Source organism: Furipterus horrens, unplaced genomic scaffold (genome assembly GCF_987537825.1).
Source record: "Furipterus horrens unplaced genomic scaffold, mFurHor1.1.pri manual_scaffold_6, whole genome shotgun sequence".
Lineage (NCBI taxonomy): Eukaryota > Metazoa > Chordata > Mammalia > Chiroptera > Furipteridae > Furipterus > Furipterus horrens.
In genome coordinates, this window is record NW_028327176.1 from 149,104,630 (window position 1) to 149,128,437 (window position 23,808).

A 23,808-nucleotide genomic window follows, 5' to 3' on the forward strand; every position below is an offset into this window, starting at 1 on the left:
TCTCTGCCCTCCACTTTATATCAGCCATAACGAACTTGTTTTATTTTCTTTAGTGTGCCATACTCCTGTGTTTCAGAGCCTTCTCTCAGGCTAATGCTTTTCTTTCCTTTCCTTCCCTGCAGAACTCCTGTATGTCCTTATGCTCTCAACTGATACATTTGCTCTGAGTACCGTTCCTTAACTCCCTAGCCTTTGATATTACCTTTGGTTCTGTGACACATAGCATCCCTTTCCTGTGTACCCCTTTTTATTCAGGTTGTTTATCCAATTGTTTGTATCTCTCCCAGTGCACCGTCAATATTTTTTACTTTAAATAATTTTTAATTTTTCAATTACAGTTGACATACAATATTATTTTGAGTGCAATTATAGTATCAGTCTAGCTCACCACTGGTTGTATTTAAAGTTTTTAGCACAGAGCTTTGCACTCTATAGATGCTTTATAATTACTTGTTGCATATTGAATTCCTCTATTAAATAAGTTTTCAGGCGACTATTTTTAGTATAATTAAGTTTTTGAACCTAAATACACCTTAAGTTTTATGTTGGTAGTTTCATTCAATTTTTATAGCACATCAGCATCATCTTGAATTATTATTATGATCCAGCATTGATTTGTCTCCCAACTTTGTGTCATCTTCCTATCTGAGGGCCAGGGCACTATGTCTTCGTTTAGTGCCAAATAGATTAATATTTTGTTCTCATAGCTCAAAGAGGTGTACATAAATCTAGTTTCTCAAAATTCTTAAAAGCCAACTATGTGAAATATAAGGGCTTTGAGAGTTACATGGAAAAGGATTTCTTCCCTCTAACACTTTAACTTTGGGCTTTTAGTAGAAAAGCTGTTGTTGCTGGTTGGGTTTGGAAGAGTGCAGAGGCAGTTGATCTGGAGTGCAGGCAGGGCAGAGCTCTAGCATGGCCTGAGGGATGATGGAGAGCCAGGAGGAGCAGGTTGTTGGTTGCTCCAGGAGGCTTGAGTACTTCAAATTAGAGGGCCTGAGAGAGGTTTGTGTTTTGATTTTCTGTTGCCTGGATGCGACAAATGAGAGCACAACCTTCACTTGTGTATGGTATTATGGTTGTTTTAGTGAGGGCGATATCCTGGGGTCACTTAGCTTCAGACCCTGACTTGGCCATTCACTTACATTTCCTAACCTTTTAAGATATTTTGGTTTTCGCATTTGTAAGGAATAATAACACCTACCTCAGATTTAAAAAAACTTTTTTGAGACAGTAATATATAGAAAGTGCTGTTTCTGCACCGGGTACACAGGCACTTATTAATTTTCTTTTTCATTACATTTCAGAATTTTGTCACTCATGAATTTTCAAATGAATCCAGGTTTATAAAGAAAACTTAAGTTGTGAAAAAGAACATAAAAAGCATATAGCTTTTTCTGGGTTATATAAATATCTCTTGTAGTCTCTTGATTTCATGTAACTCCCTTAATTATTCTATTGCAGGAAACACACATAATGCCTTGAAGTAGATTTGTCACAAATTGTATTGAATATTTCTGGGTATATAACTGTTTAGGAATTAATAATGCAAAAATGGTATTCTTGATTTTGGAAACTCTAATTTGTATGATCATGTGTCATCTTGGCATATCCAATTCTTTTCTTTAATCATAGGATATTTTCAAGCTGTGCAATAATTACAGAATGTTTTGAGCTGAATCCCACTTTACTGACAAGTTGTGAAGTTTCTTTACTTTAAACCACATCTTTACTGATTTTGAGGATAAAGTTGGAAATGGATTCTCAAAACGTTTTAACCTCCCTTGTTAAAACAAAAATCCTTAAGAATGAATCAAACCTTTAAAGTAACATTTCTTAAAGGGAAAATGCTTACTTTCTTTTCTTTTCTTTTTTTTTTTTTAATGTCTTTTATTGATTATAGTGTTACATTTGTTCCAATTTCCCTTCCCTCTGCTCCCCTCCACCCGGTGGCCCCCCTCCCTCCAGTTGTCCCCCCCTTTTAGATCATGTCCATTAGTTGTGCATACAGTTCTTCTCAACCTCTCTCTGTCTATTCCATTCCCTCCTACCATGATCCTTAATTCCTATATCATCTCCCTCCCTCTCCCCATTCCCCCTCCCTGTTGACCTCCCCCCAATATGTTCCCCGTACCTATAGTTCTTTTTCCACTCTCGTTGCCTGTTTAGTTTGCCTTTGTTTCAATTCCCTAGCTTCTGTTGTTTCTTGTGATGCAGTTTTCATTTTAGATTTCATTGTCTTGATCCTCCTTTTTCTAAACCAGTCCCTTTAACATCTCATATAACAGTGGTTTGGATCTAATGAACTCTTTCAGTTTTATTTTGTCCTGGAAACACTTTCTCTGTCCTTCTATTCTGAATGACAATTTCGCTGGATAGAGTATTCGTGGTTGTAGGTTTTAGATTTTCATTACTTTGAATATTTCTTGCCAGTCCCTTCTTGCCTGCAGGGTCTCCCTTGAGAAGTCAGCTGATAGTCTAATTGGGACCCCTTTGTACATAATTCTTTTCTTCTCTCTTGCTGCTTTTAAGATTCTCTCTTTATCTTTAATTTTTGACATTTTAATTATAATGTGTCTTGGAGTGGTTCTCCCTGGGTCCAGTTTTTTTGGAACTCTCTGTGCTTCTTGGACCTGTAAGTCTATTTCCTTCCCCAAGTCTGGGAAGTTCTCCTTTATTATATTTTCACTCAATTTTTCAAGTTCTAGTTCATCTTCCTCGCTCTCTGGCAAACCAATGATTCTTATGTTGGGCCTTTTATAGCTGTCCCAGAGGTTTCTGATCCTCTCATCGTTGCTTCCCATTTCCTCTCTATGCACTGGTTGACTGTTTGTTTCTTCTCTATGTTCTGGTTTGTTCATTTGAACTCTGGATTTTATTTCCTCACCATCTGTCTCGTATGAGGTTTTGTTCCTTTCAGTATGGGTGTTTTTCAATTCTTTCTCATCTTTTTCCAGATCTTTCGTTAATTCTGTAAGCCACCTGATAACAATGGCCCTGAACTGAGCCTCTGACAGGTTTCTTGTTTGTTCATCTGTCAGGTTCTTCATCTGTTGCCTGGTGAGCTGCGCCATCGGGATTTCTATAGTTGTCTGCCTCATTTTGACAGATGCGTTTTGTTTTCTTGGGCCGGCTATAGGGGGCAGTGCCTTTGTACTCGTCACAACCCAGCGACTGGCGCAGATCTGCAACCTTTTTCGCTGCTCTGTGGCCCTTTGTCGTCACAACCCAGCGACCGGCGGTGGTCCAGCAACCTTTCTCGCCGTGCTGTGGCCCTTTGTTGTCACTGCCCAGTGACCAGTGGTAATCCACAACCTATTTCGCAGCGCCGTGGCACTTTGTGTGGGGGCGGGGGTCCAAGATGGATTCCAGCAGTTATTCCGCTAGGAGACTGGGATCCGTCCTCCCGCCCTCTGAGCCTCACTGTTCAGGGTGATGCGGTGGCTGCTTTCCCCAGCGTTGGGGCCGCTAGCTTCCGGGGTTAGACTGCAGCTGAGATTGCTCTCCCTGCCGCTGTCCCTGGTGCTACCGCAAACAGCACCGCCCCCTTTCGCTCCTCTTACCTGCCCAAAGGGCGCCGCTGGTTTATAACTTTGTACGTTGGGCTTCCGTGTAGTTTTATTTTCTGGAATTTCTAGTTATCTTTTGTTTTGAAGTAGTTGTATTCCTCTCTAGTTGTAGAGGGAGACTGAGCGTGTCCATCTAAGCCTCCATCTTGGCCGGAAGGAAAATGCTTACTTTCTGTTGAAATAATGTGGTCTACCATTTTGCTTAAGTCTCTAAAGAATCTCTCTGAGATATTCTTAACTGTCTTCCTATGTGTAGAATTTGAAATCCATTCCAGTTTAAAGCACCTAAGAACACAAAGGTCACATATCCCTTGTGTTACTATCACTCTGGCTCTGTGAAAACAGGTCAATATAGTTAAACTTTATGACATATATATTGGGGTTCTCCAGAGAAACGGAACTGACAGGATGTATATACATTTAGAAAGAGATTTATATAGGGAATTGGCTTATATTTATGGAGGTTGATAAGTCCCAAGATCTGTAGTCATAATGAACTGGAGACTCAGGGACCCAAGAGAGTGTGGTGAAACAGGGGAGCCCAATAGTGTAGTTCCAGTCCAAAGACTGGCAGGCTCAAAACTCAGGAACAATAGATGTTTCAGGTTGAGTCCAAGGTCAGGAGAAAATTGATGTCCTAGCTTAAAAGGCAGTTGGACAGGAGGAGTTTCTTCTTCTATTCAGACCTTCAACTGGTTGGATGAGGCACACCTGCATTAGAGAGAGTAATTTACTCAGTCTGCCTACTCAAATGTTAATCTCATCCAGGAACACTCTCACAGACACATCTAGAATAACGTCTGACCAAATGTCTGAGCTCCCTATGGCCCAGTCGAGTTGACATATAAAACTAACCATCACAACGTATTTCAAGACTATGATTGTCCTCCATGTGGCATCATTTTCCCTCATGTTCTTAAGATGCTTGCAGTAGTCCAGGTATTCTTGTTTGACATGTGAAAGTACAAATGCAGGGAGGTATGAGTTTCCAGTCCCCGTCTCCTTCTGAAGAGCATGTGGGGAAACTTTGGCAGAGGCTGACTTGCCCTTAGGCGTCACTGCTAGGATGGTGACATGTGCACAGTCTGCCATGGAGAATATTACTGTGATTGAGAGTCAAATGGTGGAGTCAGGAAATGGATTCAGAGGGTGTGTATGACTCCAGGGCCCATATTGCTTCCACTGTAGCATCCTGCCCCCACGCCATACCTGTGGGTACAAATGCTGGCTTTGCTACTACCTGGCTATGGAAAAATGGACAGTTTACTTAGCCCCTTCATGCCTTAGTTTCTTAACCTTTAAAATAGGGCCAATGTTAGTATCTATCTCATAGGGTGGTTGTGAAGATTAAATGAGTTAATGTATGTAAAGTACTTAGAAAAGTACCTGGCACTTAGTAGTTAGTAAAGGTTAGCAATTGTTGCTACTGCTATTATTAGCTACTTCACCTGGTCAATTTAAATAGCTAATCTGCAATGCCAACTCTCTGGTCCAAATTACTAACATTTCTTAACTTGACTTATTATAGTTTCCTAACTGGTCTCTCTGTTCTCCTTTAAAACATTATATAATAATGGCTTTATTGAGATATAATTCATATACCATACAATTCACCCATTTCTGCTCTTACTTTGCATTCCTACCATTTTATTTTCTATAGAGTAATCTTTTAAAGAACAAATCATGTCACATCCCTGATCAAAGCCTTTCACTTGTTCATAATTCTACTTAAAAACAAAAAACAAAAAACAACCCATGGTATAAACCATGTCTTACAAGACCTTACATGATTAGATCTTGGCTCTCTTTTCCTACTTCGTCCTGTGACAGACTACACCTTATTCATTTAACTCAGCCATATAAGCCTTGTTTTACTTCCTCAGAAATGTGAAGCCTTTTTTCCATTTTTACTTTAGGGTTTTGCCAGAGCTCTTGCCTCTGCCTGGGATGGTCTTCTCCCAGATCTTCTTCAGAGTGGACTTCTTTTGGCATTCAGGTGTCAACTTAAATGTCACTTTCACAGGAAGTCTTTTCCTCATAATTTATAGGAGTCCTGAGTTATTTCCTAGCATGGTGTTTCTCATACTTTAATGTGTATATAAAACACCTAGGTATTCTGTTAAAAATGCAAATTTTGATTCAGACCCATGGGGTGGGATCTGCAAGTCTATATTTCTGTTAAGCTCCCTGAGGATGTCCATGCTGTTGGTCAGAGGCCCTAGGATATTACTTATTTTTATCAGTGTACTGAGCACTGCCTGGTCCTTTCTTGCTTCTTTATTTTAATTTTTTTTTTTTTATGACAATCTTCCCCTTGATTAGAGTGAAGGCTCCATAAGGGCCTGAGATATAGATGATTCTCAACAAACATTAGTGAATGAATGAATGAACACATTTACCCATGGTTTTTTGTTTTTTGTTTTAGTTATTTGTATACTAGGATTATTGTGAAGATTAATAAAAATAATTATGTTAAGTTACCTAACCTATTCTTGGCAGACAGTAGGTGCTCAGTAAATGTGAGCTGCTATTAATAGACTTTCCTTCTAAAACTCTTTAAGTTTTGACAATTCTCTTTAAAACAGTGGTTCTTAACCAATGTTTGTTCAAATTTTTGATTACAAATCTGAAGGAGACTGTATTATGTTTAGAGATCTTGCCCCAGAAAAAAATACTCAAGTACACATACATAGTATTTTCTTTTAATTTCAGACGGCTGCCAAAACCTATCCCCACCCTCCAGCCTGCCATGGACCCTAAGTCAAGACCTTGTTTAAAAAAACTTTATAACAGTTCTTCTTAGAGCTATTAGTAACAATTTGCCTTTTAAAAATTTTGTTTATACTTGTGCTATTGAGTTGCCTCTTCTCTCTGCATTATGACTACTATGTGCCATTAAGAAGAACATAATTGTGGTATATTATTTATTAATGTAGTGAAATCGTCGTGTAGAGAATATTAGCACAAACTGTAAAACTTCAAAAAAACTTTTTTGTTCCAAACTTCTGTCCTAAGATGAAACTTAAAAATTGGGAGATATTGCTTCTTTTCCTGCTAGTAGTGACCTTGCAGACAGACATGGTATATGTTCCTAAAACCCACTGATTTCCTGTAAGAAGTGAGAAGCACTACTCCCAAAAAGTGACACAGGGCAAGAAGGGCAAGGAATCTCTGTATGCCCAGGGAAAGCGGCCCTGTGACAGGAAACAGGCTATGGTGCACAGACTAAACCAATTTTCTGGAAAAAGGCTAAAACTGCAAAGGAGATTGTGCTGAGGGTTGAATGCCTTGAGCCCAACTGCAGATCTAAGAGAGTGCTGGCCATTAAGACATACAAGCATTTTGAACTGGGGGGAGATAAGAAAGAAAGGGCCAAGTGAGCCGGTTCTAAGCTTCATCTTCTGTTTTATTATGAAGAAAATGAAATCTTGTGGTTGTGTTCACTTCAAAAAAATTGGGAAATTGAAATAACCACAGATACACTATAAACCTTGGGGAAATTCATTTTTTTTCCCCCTGGGGGGTGGATGGTGATTATAAGTACTTAAATACTACCTAGGAAGTTATAGATTATTAAGATTCTAGGACATAATGATATCAACTGAATCTTATAGTAAGTTGGCTATGGAGTATGGTGGGAGCTTCCTAAAATTGAGTTTAGGAGAAAGTAGTGAAATAAAGGACAAAATTGAGGTATTAGAATAGCGTGGACTTTTTGGGGCCTTTAAAATCTTCCATTTATGTGTGTAGATTAGTGTGCGGATCTTCAGAATGTCATTTTCCCAATGTCCATGTGGAATACAATAAGACAAATTAATACAAATCAAAATAATATGGCAGCAGCATCGCATAATTTGTGTACACTGATGTAGTAACAGATTTAATTTAGTGCAGCTTTTGAGAAGTCTTTTGTGTTTCAATTTATACAGCTGCTATCCAGGCCTATGCTGGCCAATCTCTCAGCCTTGAGTGTGTTGCCTGATTGTCTCTCTTTAAAGACTTTATTATTTTTTTTAAGAGCAGTTTTAGGTTCTCAGCGAAAGGGAGAGGGAGGTACAGAGATTCCCATTGATCCCTCTTCCCCCCCCCCCCCATGCATAGATTTTTCCCATTATCAACATCTTACAGGAGGATGGTACATTTGTTGAAATTGATAAACCTACATTGACACATTATAATTAACCAGAGTCTGTAGTTTACAGTGGGTTAACTTTTGGTGGTGTACATTCTATGGGTTCAGACAAATGTATTATCCATCATTATAGTATCATACAGTGTATTTTCACTATGCTAAAAATCCTCTGTGCTCTGCCTGTTTATCCCTTCTCCCTAACCCCACTTTGTCTACTACTGATCTTTTTACTTTCTCCATAGCTTTCCAGAATGTCATATAGTTAGAAAATATGATCTTAAAGAATATAGCTTTTTCACATTCACTCTTTTACTTAGTTGTATGCATTTAAATTTTCTGCATGCATTTTCATTTCTTTTTAGTGTTGAATAATATTCCACTGTCTGGATATACCAGTTAATCCATTCATTTACTGAAGGACATCTTGGCTGCTTCCAAGTTTTAACAATTATGAATAAAGCTGCTATAAGCATCCGTGTGCAGGTTTTTGTGTGGACATAAGTTTTCAGCTTTTTTGAATATATACCAAGTAGCATAATTGAGGATCATATGGTAAGATTATGTTTAGTTTTGTTAGAAACCACCAAACTGTCTTCCAAAGTGGCTGTACCATTTTGTATTCCCACCAGGAATGGATGTGAGTTCCTGTTGCTCCACATCCTAGCCAGCATTTGTCACTGTTCTGGATTTTGGCCATTCAGATAGGTGTGTTGTGGTATCTCATTGTTTTAATTTACATTTTCCTAATGACATGTAATCTGGAGATTTTTTCATATACTTTATTGCCATCTGTATATCTTCTTTGGTGAGATGTCCGTTAAGGGCTTTGGCCCATTTTAAAAAAAAATTGGTAGCTGTGCTTTTTAGGAATGTGTCTGTATAGCCCCATCTCTACCATAAATTGCTAAAGTCTTTGGCCCATTTTAAAAATCAGATTGTTTGATTTTTTTCTTGTGAGTTTTAAGAGTTTGTTTGTTTGTTTGTTTGTTTTGTATATTTTGGATAACAGTCCTTTTATCAGATGGCTCTCTTGCAGGTTGGTGCAAAAGTAATGTCTGACTTTTTTAAAAGAAAGTTTTAGATAGTACTTACTAAATTTGTGTGTCTTCTTATACTTTTTTGATGTCACAGTGACTAATTTATACCTTATTTGTTTCAGATTATCAAAGTATTGTTCATAATTGTTTGCAATTTTTGCACCTATGTTTGTCCCATCTAAAGACCACATTAGAAATATTTTACTCTTTGAGTTTTATAAATGCAAGTACAGCAGCAAAGTCTATTCAGAGCGCTTATGGGGATGATGCAGTGACTGAAAGAAGTTGCAGAAGGTGGTTTTCCTGTTTCTGAAGTGGGGGTTTCAGTTTGAAAAATGAGCCAAAAGAAGGTGGTCCAAAAAAACTTGATTCCAAAGTGTTGGAAGCAGTTGTCACAGAAAACCCCATCATTACCTCTAGGGAACTTTCAGAATAATTTAACGTAGCCCATACAACCATGCTACACCAACTGAAAAGGGTCAGAAAGGTTTCAGTAGTTGGAAAATGGGTCTCACATGAACTGTCTTCAGAGAATCTGCAACAGGATGTTGCTTGTTGTGAATCATTGCTTTCGTGACCCCTTCAGGCACCATTTTTAGGTAGGCTTGTTACAGGTGCTGAGAAGTGGATCCTTTACCGTGACATTAAATGCCGCCAATCGTGGTGGATCAGTCGAGGAGGAAGAAGAAAGAGTTCAACGACCAAGAGGAGGACTTCATCCAGAGAAGATCATGTTGAGTGTATGGTGGGATATGGAAGGAATTGTCCATTAGGAACTGTTAGACAACAATCAAACAATTACTGCTAATCTTTACTGCGAACAACTTTGTCGTTTGAAAGCATCTTTGAATCAAAAGCGACCCTCCTTAGTCAACACAAAGGGTGTCATCTTCCATTACGATAATGCTCGTCATCACACAGCTCGACTCACCAAAAATTTCTTGAAAGAGCTTGGTTGGGAAATATAGCTTCATCCTCCATATTCTCCTGACTTTGCTCCTTCTGATTATCACTTGTTTTGGCGACTACAGAACCATTTTGATGGTCTTAGGTTGACATCAAGAGAAGAGGTTGAAAATGAGTTGGATTCATATTTTGCTTCAAAACTTAAAGAATTTTACAAGCATGGCATTTATAAGCTAGTTGACAGATGGAATGAGGTTCTAGAAAGCAAAGGAGGTTATGTTAATGAGTAAATATTTTTGTAATCATGGGCTTTTTCATTTTTAAAATAGGCCTAGAAATTGGACATTATTTTTGCACCAACCTTATATTTTCTCCCAGTCTGTGGCTTGCCCTTTAATGAGACCATAACATTGTCTTTTGCATCACAAGGTTTTAATTTTAATGAAGTAAAGCGTATCAATTATTTTTTCATCACTACACACCAAGGTCATCTAGGTTTCTCTTACCTCCTATATTTCTCCTAGGGTATCTTCTAGGAGTTATATAGTTTTATGATTTACATTCAGGTATATAATTCATTTTGAGTTCATTTTTGTGAAGGATGAAAAGTCTGTATCTAGATTCTTTTCTTAAAAACATATTTATTTTTAATGACTTTATTTTTTAAAGTGTATATATTCCTTTTAAAATTTATTTATTGTTTTTCTATTATAGATTCTTTTTTTTTTTTCTTTGCAGGTGCATATCCAGTTGTTCCAGTACCATTGTTAAAAAGATTATCTTTGCTCATTGTCAAAGATCATTTTGGTCTGTTTCTGGGCTCAATATCTTGTTCTATTGATCTATTTGTCTATTCTTTTGAATATTGTAGCTTTATAGTAGGTCTTGAAGTTGGGTGGTGTTAGTCCTCCAAATTTGTTCTTTTTCAATATTGTATTGGCTGTCCTAGGTCTTTTGCCTTTTCATTTAAACTTTAGAATTATTTTGTCAGTTTCCATAAAATAATTTGTCCTGCATTTGATTGGGATTGCATTTAATGTATAACTCAAATTGGAAAGAGCTGACATCTTGACAATATTAAGTCTTCCTATTCATGAACATGGAATATTCCCGCATTTTTTGAGTTCTTTGATTTTATTCATCAGAGTTTTGTAGTTTTCCTCATAATAGATCTTGTACATATTTTATCAGATTTATACCTAAGTATTTTATTTTGGGGGGCTGCTAATGTAAATGGTATTGTGTCTTTAATTTAAAATTCCATTTTTGTATATTAATCTTGTATCTTGCAACCTTACTATAATTGCTTATTAGTCCCAGGAGTTAGTTCGTTGGTTCTTTTGGATTTTCTTTTCTTTTTTCTTTTTTTAAAGTATATTTTATTAATATGCTATTACAGTTGTCCCATTTTTTCCCCCTTCGCCCTCCTCTGCTCAGTGCATACCTCCCTTCCCTCCAGCAATCCCCTGCCCCTTAGTTCATGTCCATGGGTCATACGTATAAGTTCTTTGGCTTCTCTATTTCCTATACTATTCTTAATGTCCCACTGTTTATTTTGTACTTACCAGTTATGCTTCTTGATCTCTGTACCTTTTCCTCCATTCTCCCCCTTCCCCTTCCTCACTGACAACCCTCCAATGATCTCCATATTTATGATTCTGTTCCTGTTGTTTGCTTAGTTTTTTTTTTTTTTTTAAGATTCATTTGTTGATAATTGTGAGTTTGTTGTCATTTTACTGTTCATAGTTTTGATCTTCTTTTTCTTTAATGTGTCTCTTTAACATTTCATATAATAAGGTCTTGGTGTTGATGAACTCCTTTAGCTTTACCTTGTCTGGGAAAGCACTTTATCTGCCCTTCCCTTTCTAAATGATAGATTTCCTGGATAGAGTAATCTTGGTTGTAGGTCCTTGCTTTTCATCACTTTGAATACTTCTTGTCAGTTACTTCTTGCTTGCAAAATTTCTTTTGAGAAATCAGCTGACAGTCTTAAGGGAACTCCTTGTAGGTAACTTCCTTCTTTTCTCTTGCTGCTTTTAAAATTCTCTCTTTACCTTTAGCCTTTGGCATTTTAATTATGACGTGTCTGCTGTGGTCCTCTTTGGGTCTAGTGCTTTTGGGCTTGTATGTCTATTTCCTACGTCAAATTAAGGGAGTTTTTCTTTATTATTTTTTCAAATAAGTTTTTGATTTCTTGCTCTTTTTTTCTTCTGGCATCCTTATGATTTGGATGTTGTTACATTTTAAGTTATCCCAGGTATTCCTACGCGTCCTCATTTTTTTCAGTTCTTGTTTCCTCATTCTTTACTGGTTGACTGTATTTCTTCCTTATATTCCAAATTGTTGACTTGAACCCCAGCTTCCTTTCCTTCACCATTGGTTTCGTGTGGATTTTGTTTTCCATTTTACTTAGTATAGCCTTCGTTTCTTCCCTTATTCATTTGCTATACTCAATCGTGTCTGTGGGCATCATTATCACCAGTGTTTTGAACTCTGTGTTATGTTGGCTATCTCCTCATTGCTTAGTTCTCCCTCTAGAGCCTTTATCTGCTCCCTATTTTGGTCCATACAGTACTTCTCTGTCTCCTCAACTTGACAGTCTCCTATGTTTGCCTCTTTGTCTCAGTTAGAGCTGTTACACCTGTTACGTTGTAAGGGGCAGAGCCTTAGGTATTCAATATGGGTGACCCATTTCACCACGTTGTAGCACTGTATGTGCAGGAGTCTGAGAGGGAATGATGCTGCTTGCTAAGCACTCTTCCCTTTCCAGTCACTTTAGCTGCTTCCTGTATGTGACTAGTGCCCTTCTAGCTGTTGCCCTGGTGGTGGTTCCCAGAGCGGGTGGGTTTGTCTACGTTCTAGACCCTGTGGGCCCTCTAAACGGACTCTCCTGAGAGACTAGCAGTTTTTTCCACTGCCCCAACCCTCTCTGATTTTCACAGCCAGAAACAATGAAGCTTTATTTTCCCAGTGCTGGAACCATAAGCTGCATGGTCTTGCCTGAGATTGGGATCTCTCCCTAGGTGTCCCTCCTGGCTTTTATGTGTGACTGCTCTTTCTGCTGGCCAGCCATACCCTCGGCCTTGCTGCCATAGCCGCTGCCCCACCACATCCTCTCTGCCCTGGCTCCCTGTCTCCACCCCTCCTATCTGTCAGGATTAGTATCACCTCTTTATACCTTTGTTGGACTTCAATGTAGTTTGATTTTTCTGGTATTTCTGGTTGTCTTTTGTTTTGAGGTTGATGTAATTCTTCTTATGGTTGTGGAAGTAGGGGAACTGTGTCTACCTGCACCTCCATCTTGGCCAGAAGTTCCTTTGGATTTTCTACATAGATGATTGTGCCATCTGTGAACAAAGATAGTTTTGTTTCTTCCTTCCTATTCAGTATACTTTTATTTCCTTTTTTGTATTATTGCATTAATTAAGACTTTTAGGATGATATTGACAGGGAGTTATGAGAGGAAACATCCTTGTCTTGTTCCTGGTCTTACATTCTAGTTTCTCACAACTAAGTATGATGTTAGCTGTAGGTGTTTGTAGATTTTTTAAATCAAGATGAGGAAGTTCCTAGTTTATTCCTAGTTTGCTGAGATTTTTTAAAAAATCATGAGTGGGTGTTGGATCTTTTCAGATGGTTTCCTGCATCTATTGATATTTTTATGTGATTTTTCTTCTGTAGCCTGTTGATACGATGGATTACATTAATTGATTTTTGAACAACTTTGCATTCCTGGAATAAATCCCACTTGTTTATAGTGTATAATTCTTTTCATATATTGTTGGGTTTGATTTGCTAGTATTTTGTTGGACATTTTTGCATCTATGATCTTGAGAAACATTGGTCTATAGTTTTTTTCCCTTGTAATGTTTTTATCTGATTTTGGTATTAGTATAATGCTGGCCTCAAAGAACTGAGTTAGGAAGTATTCTTTCTGTTCCTATCCTCTGAAAGAGATGGTAAAAAATTGGTATAATATCTTACTTTAATGTTTGGTAGAATTTACCAGTGAACCTATCTGGGACTGATGATTTCTGTTTTGGAAGATTATTAGTTATTGATTCAATTTTTTAAATAGAGTGGGCCTATTCAGATTATGTGCTTCTTCTTGTGTGAGTTTTGGCAGATTGTGTCTTTCAAGGAGTTTGTCTGTTTTATCTAGGTTATCACATTTGTGGATAGAGTTGTTCTTAGTATTCCTTTATTATCCTTTTTATGTCCATGGGATTTATAGTGATGTCTGCCTTTCATTTCTGATATTAGTATTTTGTGTTTTCTCTCTTTTTTTCTTAGTAAGCCTGGCTAGAGGCTGATCTTTTCAAAGAGTTAGCTTTTGGTTTTATTGGCTTTCTGTATTGAGTTTTTATTTTCAGTTTCATTGATTTCTGCTCTAATTCTTATTCCTTGTCTTCTATATACTTTTGACTTAATTTGTTATTTTTTTCTAGTATTGTAGGGTGGAAAGTTAATGATTGGTTTTTCTTCTTTTTTAATATATATGTAATAATTGATATAAATTTCCCTCGAATTTCTGCTTTTCCTGCATTTCGCAAATTTTGATAATTGTGTTTATTTTTATTGTAAATGTTTTTACATTTTTCTTTTCTTCTTTTTTTAAAGATTTTATTTATTTTTGGAGATGAGGAAGGGAGGGAGTAAGAGAGGGAGAGAAACATAAATGTTTTGTTGCCTCTTGTGTTCCCCCAACTTGGAACCTGGCCTGCAACCCAGGCATGTGCCCTGACTGGAAATCGAACCAGTGACTCTTTGGTTTGCAGGCCATGCTCAATCCACTGAGCCAAACCAGCCAGGTTATTTTTTTCTTGAGATTTCTTTTTTACCCATATGTTATTTAGAAGTGTGTTATATAATTCCCACATATTTTAGAATTTTCCAGTTATCTTTTTTGTTATTGATTTCTAGTTTAATTCCATTGTGATTTGAGAGCTACATTATATGATTTCTATGTTTTTAACTTTGTTAAGATGCATTTTATGGCACAGAATGTGGTCTATCTTGGTGAATGTGAACTTGAGAAGAATATGAATTCTGCTGTTGTTGGATGAAGTATTCTAGAGATGTCAATCATAGCCAGTTTATTGATTATGTTGTTGAATTCAACTATGTCTTTTTTGACTTTCTGTGTGTTGGATCTGTCCATTTCTCCTAGAGGAGTGTCTCCAACTATGATATTGGATTCATCTATTTTTCCTTATAATTCTATCAATTTTTTGCATCACATAGTTTAGTTTGATGGTCTGTGGTTAGGTGCATATGTATTAAGAATTGTTATGTCTTTTTAGAGAATTGACTCCTTTAGCATTATATGGTACCCCCCCCTTTTTTTTTATCTCTGATAACCTCCCTTGCTTTGAATTCTTCTCTGTCTGAAATTAATATAGCAGCTCCTCTTTTCTTTTGATTAGTGTTGGTATCATATATTTTTCTCTATCCATTTACTTTTAATCTGTGTATGTCTTATATGTAAAGTGGGTTTCTTGTTGACAGCATACAGTTGGGTCCTGTGTTTTGGTCCAGTCTGATAACCTATCTTTTAACTGCTGTATTTATACCATTGACATTCAGAGTAATTATTGATATAGTTGGATTATTATCTACCATATTTGTTACTGCTTTCTACTTGTTGCTTTTGTTCTTTGTTCCTATTTTGTCACCTACTCTTTTTCTATTTTGTGTTTTTTTCCTCCATTAGAAGAAAAAGCTTATTTAGAAAGTTACAGAGGTAGAAGTGAGCCAGGTGGGCTGCATAGACTCAGGAAGCCAGTTACAGGAAAGAAGGACTCTTGGAGCTTAGGAAAAAGAAAAGCAGAGAGAATGTGCCTGGGGTAGGAATGGGGGAAAGGCATGAGCGTGCTTCAGAGAGAGAGAGGGAGAGAGAGCCGCCTGTTTTGTGGTTTTAATTGCACATTTTACATGATTCCATTTTCTTTCCTTTCTTACTTACCATCATTTAAAAAAATCTTTTTTAGTGGTTGCCCTAGAGTTTGTGATATACATCTATAATGGCCCAAAGTCCACTTTCAAATAACACTACACCACTTCACAGGTAGTGCAAGGACCTTATGATAAAATAATCCTAATTCCTGCTACTGCACATCCTGACTTGGGCCTTTAATATTTACCACTTAGAATAACCAATTTCATAACTAGTCTCTCTGTACCTAAACTAATTTTACTTGCTACTGCCAGTTAATCTTAATATATTACCAATGGAATTTTTTTGTTTCTCTATACCCACTTAAAAAAAAAACTTTGATTTTCCCTATTTCCCATTACATTATCCATTACACGTGGTGGGTACTCAATCATTTCTTGTGTCAATGAATGCATTTTGGAGAGTAGAGGGAGAGTGGTCTGGAAATGTAGGCTGGGGCCCTATTATGGCTTTCTTGAGCCCCAGAATGAGGAGACTATCTTTGTTGGGGTTCCCCATGCCTATCCCCAGGTTTGGTGATTTGGAGGACTCACATGACTCAGCATATACTTGGACTCATAGCTACGACTAATTATAGTTAAAGGATACAAAACACAATTAGTAAAGAGAAAAGGCATGTGGAGCAAAACCTGGGAAAATTAGGCACAAGCATCCACTTAACAGTCTTCTCCCAGTGGAGTCACATAGAACGTACTAAATTTCTTCAGCAACAAATTGTGATAACCGGTGTGAAGTGTTTTGTATTAGGGAAGTTAATTAGAGACTCAATGCCTAGGGATGGGGGTGGTAAATTAGGCCTTTTTTATCCAGGATGTGCCAAAATTCTAGACCTGTAGAAGGAAACCAGGTGTTCAGCATAAACCACATTGCTTATACATGGTACAAACGTTTGCGCACCGTAAGTGACTTGCCATTTCTGGGAATGGTGGGAACCCTCTTGGAATCCAAGTTCCCAGCCAAGGACCCACCGTTGCTTGCAGGCTTTTCTAAGGACAGTAATCTCAGGCATGAACACTATTTCTTCACACTGTTCATACTTGGTGTGATTCTGTAAGGTGGGTAGGTGGGTTCAGGGGCTGCATTGGAAAAAGGGGTGGTATGGGCATGGGAAAGAGAGATGTGAAGAGAGTGGGACTTTGTGCCCCCCTTCCCACTTTTCTCTTTAAAAAATTTAGGATTCCATGGAAGGTTTTGTATGTAAAATAGGCATTGCTGTTAGTATTTTGTTTGAAAGCCATTCCTTTAAACAATGAGCTGAATTTCAAGCACATTATTGATAAAATCACATTTGGATTTTAGCAAGATCATTCCTGTAGTTGATGAAAGAAACTTTAGAGATTGTGGTCATGGTAAATTTAGGACAGATGGTGATCAGAGGCAGGGAGGCTAAGTCAGAGATAATGAGAGCCGTGGCTGGGGTGCTGTAATATGAGGAAGGGAAGAAAGAATTGGATTTGAGAGTATTTAGGATATAAAAATTGAGTAGCATTGATGATTGGTTGAGAGCCTGGATGAGGGCTAGGGAAAGAGGTGGGGGGCATGGAGAGGGGAGGAAATGAGTATTACTCTTGGGATTCTTACCTGGTTGACTCCAGAAAATTAAAGGAGGGGGTGGAAAAGAGCATTTTCCCTGGTGTGAGATTCTCAAATTCTTCAGTACCAATGGGTATCCAATAATTCAGTTCAATTCTGACACTCCCCACATTGTAGCATCAGATCCCACAAGATAAAAGGGCTCAGTTCCACAAGACTGGCCCCATTTCCGATGCCAGCTGCAATGGGCTGCCCAGGCTACCCACACTTCTGCATGGCCGACTACAAATTCAGGGGTTCCCACAAACATAATTATCAATTATGTTTGATAATTTGCAAGAAATGTCTCACAGAACTCAGAAAAACACTTTACTTATGTTTACCAGTTTACTGTAAAGGATACAATTCAGGAACAGCCAGGTGGAAGGGATGCACAGGGCGAGGGATGCGTGTTTCCTTGCCCTGCCGTGGTGCACCGCCTTCCCAGCACTTCTGTGTTCATCAGCTTGGGAGCTCTCCAGATCTTATGCTCAGGGTGTTTGTAGAGTTTAATCTCTAGCCTCCACTGCCCTCCCAGGAGGTGAGTAGGTGGAGATGAAAGTGCTAACCCTCTATATACCTGGTCTTTCTGGGGACCAGCCCTGTACTAAAGCTGTCTTGGGGTCCTGCTCTAAGTTACCTCACTAGCGTAACTCAGGTGTGATAGGAAGGTGCTCGTTACAAATAACAAAAGGGACTCCTATTACTTAGAAAATTGTAGGCGTTTTAGGAGTCCTGTGTTAAGGACTATGGACAAAGACCAAATATATTTCTTCTTATACTGTACTGGTAAATATCTCAAGTTGCTGGAAACCTTTACATAATTCTCAACCTATGCCTCCAGCTTCAACACTGAACCAAGCCTCGTTCTTGCCCCTCTGAGGCCCAAGGGTCCAGGAGACTCTTCAATTCTCTTTTGCAGGCAGTAAGCCCAGTATTAGTTAGGGTACCACGTAGGCCTCTGTAACAAAGACACCCCAAAATGCACTGCTTGCAATGTTAGACAAAAGTTTATAATTCTTTGACATAAAAATCCAAGCAGGTGGTGCAGAGCTGGTTTGGCGGGTCTGCATTGTTGGAGAACTTGCTCTGCTTTGGTCAGCATTCTGCATGCCTCTCCCTGCTGGGTTGACTCTTCCAGCTGCATTCATGCACTTTCAGTCCAGTCAGAGGGTGGGGAGGGAAGGGGGGGTGGTGCTTACTGTTGCCCTTTAAGGGTGTGTAGCAGAGCTGCACACACTTTAGCTCACATCCCATTGGTCAGAGCTGGTCCGGTGGCCTTCCTGGCTGTAACAGAGGCCAGGAAATGGAATATTTAATGGGACAGCCTTGTACTCAACTAAAACTTCTATTCAGGAAGGGAGAACAGCTATTAGAAGATAGCCCTGCCCTAGCCCCAACATTCATAGTTTATTTAGAATTTTTTTCCTCTCTTGGGAAGAAGATGAAAATAACATTGTGACTATTAATTTTCTTCTAAAGTATTTTTCATATTGAAACAAAGGGAACATGCAAAATCTTTTTCTAAAAACGTGTGCCAGTTTACTGCTGTTTATTGTTGCTTCTAAAAGATAGTTACCCACTAATTAAACCTAGCTCAGATAAGAAACGCAGTTATGACTAGACCTTATCATGGCCAATCATTTCTCTCCCAGGAAGGCTAAAAAAGGATCAGAACACCACCCTGCTTATAAATGGACACTATTGTGTCCCAACTCTTCATCTTCAATCTAAAGGTTATGTAAAAGGGAAGGAATCTCATAAACAAGGGGCTGAAATCATGTGTCTCAGTGCTGTGTGGTTTTGGATAGAGAATAAAAGTGCAGTAGAGAATCCTTTGTGACTAGTCTCTACATCTCTGCCTTGGTACTCAAGAACTAGAATTAGGCCTAATTCAAAGAAAGGGAGCAGCCCTGCTGTGGGCAAGATCTGATGAATCCAGACTTAACGGAGTGGAGGCAAAGCATAGACTGTGTAGCAGGTTAGACTTTCTAGAAGAGGAGTTACAATTCTAATTTACAGGTTTGGGTTTCTTACCTTTTATTAAAATGAGACAATTAGGTATATTTATTGTGCATAATTGTTTTATATTATTTTTATCAGAATGATACTTATAATAACCTCTCAATATATGTCTCATAATTGATTAAAAGTTTTAATGTCACCATTAAGAAATACATGTAGAGCACTAAGAGATATCTTCATTTAAGAGAGTCTAAAATTGTATATATATTTTTGTTTATAGCCTATACAGTTCAGACACCCAAGAGTATGCCTCCAACTGTGGCTACAGAAGCTTATTTGAAAGCGCTGGCTATTTGCCATGGACCTCTGGACCACTATGACTTTCTGATCAAAGCTCATCAGTTAAAGGATGATGAACATCAAAGAAGAGTCATCCAGTGTTTGCAGAAATTACACGAGGACCTTAAAGGATACAGTATAGAGGCAGAAGGCCTTTTTTCAAAGGTGAGGTTTCTGTGATGCTAGGGATTAAATAGTTAAAAGTGTAAGCATTTTGCAAAATGGATTAAATGCAGTCAGGTACAATCCTGAAACAGCTTGAAAATTTCCTTCCAGTTTCTTTAAGCAACCTCTGTGGGATCCCTATATTTGACCTCTTGGTATTCCATAGCTTTTTGTTTGTTTGTTTGTTTATTTATTTACTTATTTTTGCCTTGGGGGATTCAAATTGCTTCACGTTTAGGTAAAAATTGATGCCATCCAGCCAAAACAAAAACTTCTGTGCAGTCAAAGCTTCCCCTTTCTCTTGCTCAGGCATGGCCCAGGATCAGCAGTGGAGAACGGGAAGTGAATTGTTCTCCTTTCCCTCCTCCTCCTTTCTCTGCTTGCCTCGTTTCTCTAGGATCAGAATGAGTGGGATAGAAGATTAGAGTGAAGTAGCAGAGTCTTAAGTGACCAGTTAAGGGCCTGTGGTATGATCGATGTTGACATGCTAGCTCTTTATTGAGGGACACGTTGGTGCGTCCCTCAGGATTTCCCTGAGGACCTCACTAGTGCTCCACTCTTTGACCTCTTAAGACTCTAGCAGAATGCCTCACACCACCACATTCTGCTGGGACCCTTTTGCACTTGCCCTTGGCCTTACTAGGAGAGTCCTTACAGTCTGACAACTATAGCCAGATCACCTTTTATGGTGTCCACTTAGGTCACAAGAAGCATATCATCTCCTTTCTCCACTTTCTACAGCGTGGGCAGCTTTAGTCAGCCTCCTGCCCTTGGACTTCTGCAGATAAGAAGTAGGCACTAGTCTCTGTCTTTGTCCTGTATACTCCCATGATCCTGGGGACATGTCAAGTTCTTCCATGAACTCTTCCACACCCTGGCTTTGGTAGCTGACCGTGGATTGCCTCACTTAAGCAAGCCTCCAGCCCATCTCATCTTGTACTCAATCCTCATCTCTTTAGATACTTTCTGAGGGTACCCCTGCACTTGGCATGAGGTTTTTCTGGGGGAAATGCCACAACATTTCTTACCCAGCTAACAGCTTTCTATCTTAATGACTTTCTTCAGTTCCACTTTGGTTTTAGAGCTAATTTTTTCTTTTAAAATAATTCCTGAATAGATATGACTAGTACCTCTCTTAAGAGTGTAGGAGAACTGGTCTCTCCTTATTATCAGCTTTGAGCTTTTACTGAAATTGTCAGATGACAGGAAAACTATTCCTTAGCCTATTATAGACACAAGTGTCCTCAGTGGTGTCATCTTCAAATTCTGAAGGATATTAATAGTAATGAGTTAGAATATAGTTTAATCTAAGAAACTAGTTTTCCTTTAACTGGCCAAATCACCTCCCCCCTTCTCCCACACACGAATATTCGTTTATTAGAAGGTCTTTAGAAGAAAGGTACTGTATAACCTGTGTTAGTAGTACTTTATTTAAAAACTACTGAAAATAACTCTACTTTTTAAAAAAGCACTGAGAATATAATTAAAATTTTATTTCTGTATAAAGAAAAAGGCTGTCATTGTGTTAATATCTTATGGTTAAAAGGAATAGAGGTGCATTTAGGTTGCAGAAAGAAATGGAGATTTAGAATAAGACTGCATATGCAAATAGCAATGGAGAGCATCTCCATTACACAGCCAGGCGTCATGGAGATTGAGCACAGGATCAGTGCTTTGCTGATGTGACTGGCAGGAGGAGCAGGTGCTCGTTACTTCAGTGCTCTTCTATTCCTATCATCTGCTTCCTTTTTTGTTCCTTTACCCTCATGTCCATTTCACTTCTGTTTGTTTTACCAGCTTCTAAATTCTTTACCTGTACCTGTGGTTTAAATCCTCGAGTAAGAATCTGATGAGCCAGCCAATCACTTGATTGGTGTTTGGGCCAGCTTTTACACTTGTTTTTTCAGATGCCACTAGCTAGTGTAAAGATTGATTGGATCTCTGCATAAGTTAGCACCCAGGCCTCCTGTGAGCATGGCAGTTTCCCTCAGAAGTAGCCCATGAGCATGATAGCCACTACGATTGGCTAGTCCAGCGTAATGGTTATAGGAAATAATGATGAATTACCCTTTTTGATGGCCAACCTTTCCTCTTTTCCCCATATTTCCAGAAGTTTTAAGTGAGTAAAGATCTAAAAAATTTAGAAAATATAGACTGCTTATATACTGAACCCTAATTATAGTTTGCAATACAGGTGGTCTTCCAAATAAAATAATAAATTGGTTATGGCTCATAGCCAGGAAACAAGATGTTTTACTTAACTGGATTTTTTTTTTTTTTTGGTTATCTGAGAGTTAAATTACTCTCATGAATTTGTATCTTGTTTCCTTTCTAGTCCTCTTCCTTTTGGAAATATAGCACTCACCCCCGCCCTCTGCCGTATATCTCCAGCACTAATATTGCTGTGGTTGGTGAACTTCCATCCAATCAAAAGTATTTTTAGATCATTAACTTATCTGGTTGCCAATTCAACAATGTGCTTTTTCTTTAAATTTTTTGTTTGGCAAAATCCAGAAGTCAAAAAAAAATTATTGTTTGGCTTTTCTTAGGGGTGTTCTCCCACACTTCCACCTTTGATTTCTAAATTGGCTGTGTTGGGTCTACCTAGTAAATAACCCTGGTTTTATTTATAGTTGTCATCTTATGTAAGTAGGGAGTTTGACATGTCAGCTAGTTTCCAGTGTGTCTAATGAAAGCTTCTTTTGTTAAATGCTAATGTATATGTGAATAAATATTGTTAGATCAATCTCATTGTGGTAATATTTGCCCCGTAATTTCTTCAGCCCACCAAATCTTTTTTTCTTTTTAAAGACTTTATTTATTTATTTTTAGAGAGAGGGAGAGAGAAGGAGAAAGAGAGGAAGGGAAACATCAGTGTGAGAGAGAAAAACATTGATTGGTTGCCTCTCATAAGCACCCTAACCAGGTACCAAACCTGCAAGCCATGGATGTGTCCTAATGGAAATACATAGAACAATGACCTTTCAGTTTGCGGGATGACATCTAATCAACTGAGCCACACAAATCAGGGCAGCATACCAAATTGTTAACATTGAAAATGACCCAACTACCTAACATAATCTGAGTAAAACATCTATAAAGCTTTAGTTTTTGAAGAGTGTAAAGATGCCATAGGCCTATTCTTCTAAAACATAAACACCGATATGCTGATTATCAGAGAAGGAAAATTGGCTGTTAGGTTTTCCAGTGATAGAAGAACTTTATTTATAGAGTTCATAATTTTGGTAAATAAATTTATGATTTTATAAACATTTGATTTTGTTTTTAATACAAATGTTTAAACATTCATTGTACCAAGAAACTTTATGTAAGGCTAAGCTGTAATATTAAAATAAAATACAGGTTCACAAAATGCCACAATTATTAACTAATGTGATAAAATTGGTGGTGGATTGTTTGGCTGCTTTCACGTACCTATGTAACAAGGTTTTCTCTAATAAAAATTTGAAAAAGTTACTAGCAAATGACCATGCTATATGAGCAACAAACTATGAAGAATGAGTATGTGTAAACACTTTACTTTAGTTATCAAAGAAGATTTACAACCAGGTTAATCTGACACATTTAATGTATGCATAATTGTTATTGTTTTGTGAGGTAATTAAGTATAAATGGTAAGTAGTTTATGTAAATCACTATAATTAGAATTACTTTTACACAGCCAAATCAAGCATTTCTGGAGTCAGGGAAGGAGAAAATTAAATGGAGTGTGGAGCTACTCTGAAAATCTGTTTCCATTAATTGGGTATACAGATTGCAGGGTCTTTTCATCTTTTAGGAGGAAACATCATAGCCTGAGAGATCTGGGAATGGGGTGTGTGTGTGTGTGTGTAACAAATTCCTTTCCTTTTTCTCCTGCTCTCCACAAAATAATTTTCAGTTTTTCCCTATGAGAAATTATTATTTCCAATTTCTTCATGCATTTCACCATTTTTTATTTGGATACCTTTCCTTGCCCTCTCAAGAACAGCGCATAAAGCAGGTAGAAAAGAACTGTGCTGCCTTTAATCCAGCTAATCTAAGGTCTTGATGCTTTATTGTTCTGGCTTCTAGCACCTGGAAGCCGTGAGTAGGATACCTGTGGACTTTTCTCTTAGGAGATTCGAGGAGCCCTTTAGTTAGTTATCTAAGATTGTTCAGAAAGGC

General features: G+C 38.1%; 1 protein-coding gene across 3 annotated transcripts in view; it reads left to right on the forward strand.

The window, feature by feature from the left end:
• Window positions 1-23,808, forward strand: part of AFG1L (AFG1 like ATPase) — a 186,995-nt gene that overhangs the window by 20,273 nt on the left and 142,914 nt on the right. For all 3 annotated transcript variants that reach the window (XM_090279730.1, XM_090279731.1, XM_090279732.1), the window contains exon 2: window positions 19,418-19,641. In XM_090279730.1, coding sequence (XP_090135856.1) covers window positions 19,418-19,641 — 224 coding nt within the window. The remainder of the gene's footprint in view (window positions 1-19,417; window positions 19,642-23,808) is intronic.